General features: G+C 45.8%; 1 protein-coding gene across 1 annotated transcript; it reads left to right on the forward strand.

Moving 5' to 3' along the window:
• The first annotated feature begins 5,132 nt into the window (after positions 1-5,132).
• Positions 5,133-5,759, forward strand: LOC138868940 (uncharacterized). The gene is made up of 2 exons (XM_070146522.1): positions 5,133-5,447; positions 5,628-5,759. Exons 1-2 carry the CDS (start codon positions 5,133-5,135, stop codon positions 5,757-5,759), a joined length of 447 nt encoding a protein of 148 aa, XP_070002623.1.
• The last annotated feature ends 632 nt before the right edge of the window (positions 5,760-6,391 follow it).

Consider the following 6,391-nt stretch of genomic DNA (forward strand, 5'->3'; position numbering starts at 1 on the left):
GGTCCGAATTTCGGGTTTGGACCAAGCGGGCCCGGGGTCGATTTTTGATTTTTTGGAAAAAACTTTATAAAACTTATTTCCATGCATTAGAACTGATTCATTTAGCAATTATTAATATAATTAAGTAACTTGTGGCTAGATACGAGCGAGTTGGTGGTGGAATCAAGAGGTAAAGCGATAGTTGAGGCTTAAATTGTGTTTGTGGCTTCGATGTAAGTGTTTGGTCAAACCTTAGATTGAGGGATTTGGAGTTGTGTCTTATCTGCAATGTGCTAATTGTGGAGTACGACGTATAGGCATGGTGACGAGTATCTATACGTCGGTGTCAAGCATGCCCTTGAGTCTTGTATTGTAATCGTTATGACTCCGTTGGGGTTTATTGTGCTTCATGTTTGGATTATCATTATTGTTTCATTGTCGGGATGTTGTTGTGGTATTATTGTACCCTTGCCGGGATGTTTGTTGTGATATTATTGTTCCCTTTTCGGGATGTTGTTATTATGCTATTTTTCCCTTGCCGGGATTCTTTTATGATTGGTGTTGATATATGAAATGGGAGCGGGTTGCACGCTTGCAACGAAAATATATGAAATGGGAGTGGGTTGCACGCCTGCAACGGAAATTATATGAAATGGGAGAGAGTTGCACGCCTGTAACAGAAATTATATGAAATGGGAATGGGTTGCACGCCTGCAATGGAAATTATATGAAATGGGAGCGGGTTGCACGCCTGCAATGGTAATACATAAAATGAAAGTGGGATGCACGCCTGCAATGGTACACTATGAAATGGGAGCGGCTTGTACGCCTGCAATGGTAATATATGAAATGGGATCGGGTTGCACGCCTGTAACGGTATTACATGTGTACTTGTTCTTCTTATTTTATTATCTTTGCTGGTAATTGATTTATGGAATTCCTTACATTTCTCTATTGTTGTTCTGTTGTTATCTGTTACTCTCTGCAGCATGTTTCCCCTGCCCAAATTTAGTTGTTATTATATACTTCTATTTCCACTGTATATGATTTAACTGCACAGGTTTATTTAGTAGTCTGGTCCTAGACTCGTCACTACTTTGCCGAGGTTAGGCTAGGCACTTACCAGCACATATGGTCGGTTGTGCTGACACTACACTCTGCACTCTTTTGTGCAGATCCCAGTGCTGTAGAATTCGGACCGCAATGAGATTGTTGTTTCTTGTTCATCAGGTGACCCGAGGTAGTCCTGCAGGCGTCCGCAAACCTCGGTATCTCCTCCTATCTACTATTCCTGTTTCTTTCATGTATTTCCAGAGACAGTATTGTATTTATTTATTTCAGACCTTTATTTGTAGTACTCCTAGACACTCTGTGAAGTTGTGACACCAGTGTTGGGAAGATTTGTTATGGATTAGTATTAGCAGTATTATTAAAACTTTACAATGCAGCCTTCCGCTTATTCAATTCTATTGTTATCTAATTATTGGCTCTTAACTATTATCGTAGTAAAAATGGAAACAAGGTAAATAGTTTAGTTGGTTGGCTTGCCTAGCTTTCACTAGTTGGCACCATCACGACTCCCGAGGGTGGGAAATTCGAGTCATGACAAGTTGGTATCAGAGCTCTACATTACACAGGTCTCACAATTCACAGACAAGCTTAGTAGAGTCTGAGGGATCGGTACGGAGATGTCTGTATTTATCCCCTAGAGGCTATAGAGTTAGGAAAAACTTCATATCTATTATTTCCTGTCGTACGGTTTGGTTTCTCAATGCTGATTGGGTTTCTACTCTGTTCTTTCGCAGATGCCACAAACACGCGCTTCCCCATCCGTTGTTCAGCAGCCCGAGCCCCCAGCAGCAGCTCCCACGAGGGGCAGAGGGCGAGGCCGAGGCCGTGCTAGAGGCCGAGGTAGGGGCAGAGCTCAACCCAGAGCAGCAGCACTAGTGGCATAGCCTCAGGTTGAGCTTAACGAGGAGGTTCCGGCCCATGCAGTTCCAGCAGGACCAGCTCAGGCCCCAAAGGGGTTCATTGCTATCCCAGTACTCCAGGATGCTCTGGTCCGCCTAGTGGGCCTTATGGAGAGTGTCATTCGGGCAGGTTTTCTTCCTGTAGCACCGGCCGTCTCTCAGGCTGGAGGAGGGGCCCAGACTCCTGGTACCCGCACTCCGGAGCCGATGGCTCCCTAGCTTCAGACTCTAGCAGCTCAGCTAGTTGGAGCAGTTCAGCCGGGTGTAGTAGCCCAAGCCGATGATGGAGCGGCTATGTCTGCTGATGCCTTGTGGAGGTTGGATAGATTTAACAAGCTCTTTACTACCACTTTCAGTGGTGCATCTTCTAAGGATCCCCAGGATTACTTAGATAGCTGTCATGAGAACGTGGGGATAGTAGAGACCAATGGGGTCGACTTTGCTACTTTTCACTTATTTGGATCGGCCAAGACTTTGTGGAGGGATTATTGTTTGGATAGACCAGTTGGGTCACCAGCTTTGACTTGGGATCAATTTTCTCAGCTGTTTTTGGAGACATTTCTTCCTGTCACTCAGAGAGAGATCTATCGGAGGTAGTTTAAGTGTCTCTAGCAGGATTTTATGACTGTTACTCAGTACAAGACGAGGTTTATTGGTTTGGCCTGTCATACTCTACTTATACTTCCCACTGAGAGAGAGAGTGAGAAGGTTCATTGAGGGGCTCATTCAGCCTATTCGACTTCAGATTGCTAAGGATACGGGGAATGAGATTTCTTTTCAGGAGGCGGCCAATGTGGCCAGGAGAGTTGAGATAGTTCTGTCGTAGGGAGGATGTCAGGGGTCTGACAAGAGGCATCGCCATTCAGGCAGATTCAGTGGTGCCTCGTTTGGAGGCAGAGATTCTTTTGGTAGAGGCCATCCTCCTAGGCCTTTTTAGTCAGCACTTCAGGCTTCTCACAGTGCCCTAGGTGGCTGTGGTTCTCACATCTAGTATTCCGATCAACAGTCCTATATTGCACCACCAGCTCATATCAGTGCACCTCCGCTTTAGAGTTTTCAGGGTCGTCAGCCTCAGCAGCTAAGGGCTTGTTTTACTTGTGGCGACATGAGGCACTTTGCTAGATAGTGTCCTCGAGCATCAAGCAGCTCTCAGCATCCGAGTTCCTGTGCCATAGTTCAGGCACCGAGTGTTCCACAGTCCACCCAACCAGCCAGAGGTAGAGGTAGATGAGCTTGAGGTGGAGGTAGAGGTGTTAGAGGTGGAACTCAGGCCGCTAGAGGTGGAGCTCAGCCAGCTGCAGGACATCTCAGAGATGTAGTCCAAGGTGGTGGGGCCCAGCCCCGATGTTATGCTCTTCCAGCCAGGCCTGAGGCTGAGGCTTCCGATGCAGTTATCACAGGTACGATTCTGGTTTGTAGTAGGAATGCTTTAGTGCTATTTGATCCAGGGTCTACATACTCTTATGTGTCATCTTATTTTGCGTCGTATCTGGTCAGGCCTAGTGATTCTTTGAGTGCTCCTATTTATGTGTCTACACCGGTGGGTGATTCTATTATAGTATATCGTGTTCATCGCTCTTGTGTAGTTGTGATTGGGGGTATTGAGACCCGAGTAGACTTATTACTGTTGGACATGGTTGATTTTGATGTCATATTGGGGATGGACTGGTTATCACCTTACCACACTATCTTGGATTGTCACGCCAAGACTATGACTTTATCCTTACCGGGTCTACCTCGTCTTGAGTAGAGAGGGACTCCTTGTCATTCTACCCGTAGTATTATCTCATATGTGAAGGCTCGGCGTAAGGTCGAGAAGGGGTGTTTGGCCTATTTGGCATATGTTCGTGATTCTAATGTCGAGGTTTATTCAATTGATTTTGCGCCTATTATTTGTGAGTTTCCTAAGGTTATTTTCTTCAGACCTACCTAGTATGCCACCCGATAGGGATATTGACTTCTGCATTGATTTGGCTCCGGGCACCCAGCCCATTTCTATCTCGCCGTATCGTATGGCCCCGCCTGAATTGAAAGAGTTAAAGGAGTAGTTGTAGGACTTGCTTGAAAAGGGCTCCATTAGACCTAATGTCTCGCCTTGGGGGTGCATCGGTGTTGTTTGTCAAGAAAAAGGACAGATCAATGAGAATGTGTATAGATTACCGGCAATTAAACAAGGTTACAATGAAGAATAAGTATCCATTGCTGAAGATTGATGATTTGTTTGATCAGCTTCAGGGTGCCAAGGTATTTTCAAAGATTGACTTGAGATCTGGCTATAATCAGTTGAGGATTAGGGCATCCGATGTCCTTAAGACAACTTTCCGCACTCGGTACGGGCATTATGAGTTCTTGGTGATGTCATTCGGGTTGACAAATGCCCTAGCAACTTTTATGGATTTGATGAACCGAGTGTTCAGGACTTACTTGGATTATTTCGTGATTGTCTTCATTGACGATATTTTGATCTATTCCCGCAGCTGGGAGGAGCACGAGCAACATCTGAGAGATGTTCTTCAGATTTTGAGAGATAGTCAGTTGTATGCTAAGTTTTCGAAGTGTGAGTTCTAGTTGAGTTCAGTTGCTTTATTGGGTCATGTTGTTTCAGCTGATGGTATTTAGGTAGATCCAAAGAAGATAGAGACAGTCAAGTACTGGCCTAGACCCGCATCAGCTACAGAGATCCGGAGTTTCTTGGGATTGGCAGGCTATTATCATCGGTTTGTGGAGGGGTTTTCACCTATTGCAGCCCCGATGACCAGGTTGACCCAGAAGGGTGCCCAGTTCAGATGGTCGGACGAGTGTGAAGCTAGCTTTCAGAAGCTCAAGACAGCTTTGACTACGGCGCCAGTGTTGGTTTTGCCCATAGGTTTAGGGCCTTATACAGTTTATTATTATGCATCTCGTATTGGACTTGGTACGGTGTTGATGCAGGATGACAAGGTCATTACCTATGCTTTGTGGCAGTTGAAGATTCATGAGAAGAACTATTTAGTTCATGATTTGGAGTTAGCAGCCATTATTCACGCGTTGAAGATTTGGAGGCATTATCTGTATGGCATGCCATGTGTGGTGTTCGCGGATCACAAGAGTCTGTAGTATTTGTTCAAGCAGAAGGAACTAAATTTGAGGCGGAGAAGTTGGTTGGAACTATGAAAGGACTATGATATCACCATCTTATATCATATGGGGAAGGCCGATATGGTGGTCGATGCTTTGAGTAGGAAGTCAGCCACTATGGGCAGTCTTGCGTATATTTCGGTCGGTGAGAGACCGTTTGCCCTGGATGTTCAAGCTTTGGCCAGTCAGTTCATGAGGTTGGATGTTTCTGAGCCCAGCCGTGTATTAGCTTGCATAGTTGCTCACTCTTCTTTATGGGAGCATATCCGAGATCGGCAGTATGATGATCCTCATTTGTGTGTCCTTAGTGACACAGTGCAGCACGAAGGTGCCAAGCAGGTTACATTAGGAGATGATGGAGTTTTGAGGCTGCAGGGTCGAGTTTGTGTGCCTAATGTGGATAGGCTCCGGGAGTTGATTTTAGAGGAGGCCCATAGTTCCCGGTACTCTATTCATCCGGGCGCCGCCAAGATGTATCAGGATTTGCTGCAGTATTACTGGTGGACAAAAATGAAGAAGGACATTGTTGCATATGTGGCTCGGTGTTTGAATTGTTGGCAGGTTAAACACGAGCATCAGAAACCTGGTGGTCTGTTCCAGAAGATTGAGATTCCTGAGTGGAAGTGGGAGCGTATCACTATGGACTTCGTTGTTGGACTCCCACGGACTCAGAGAAAGTTCGATGCGGTGTGAGTTGATAGGCTGACCAAGTCAGCACACTTCATTCCTGTGGCAGTCTCCTATTCTTCCGAGAGGCTAGCTGAGATCTATATTCGGGAGATTGTTCGTCTCCATGGTGTGCACGTTTATATCATTTCTGATCAAGGTACGTAGTTTACCTCGCATTTTTGGAGAGCAGTTCAGCATGAGTTGGGTGCGCAGGTTGAGTTGAGCACATTATTTCATCCTTAGACGGACGGGCAATCCGAGTGCACTATTCAAATGTTGGAGGATCTGCTCCGAGCTTGTGTCATTGAATTTGGAGGCTCGTGGGATCAGTTTTTACATTTAGGAGTTTGCCTACAACAAGAGCTACCAGAAGAATATCTAGATGGCTCCTTATCAGGCATCGTATGGTAGGCGGTGTCGATCACCGATTGGATGGTTTGAGCCGGGAGAAGCTCGGTTGTTGGGTACGGATCTAGTACATGATGCCTTGGACAAGGTCAGGATAATTTAGGATAGGCTTCGTACAGCTCAATCCAAGCAAAAGAGTTATGCCGACTATAATACTCGTGATTTAGCATTCATGGTCGGTGAGCGGGTATTGCTTCGGGTGTCACCTATGAAAGGCGTGATGAGATTTGGAAAGAGAGGCAAGCTTA

The sequence above is a fragment of the Nicotiana sylvestris genome, chromosome 5 (assembly GCF_000393655.2).
Source record: "Nicotiana sylvestris chromosome 5, ASM39365v2, whole genome shotgun sequence".
Classification (NCBI taxonomy): domain Eukaryota; kingdom Viridiplantae; phylum Streptophyta; class Magnoliopsida; order Solanales; family Solanaceae; genus Nicotiana; species Nicotiana sylvestris.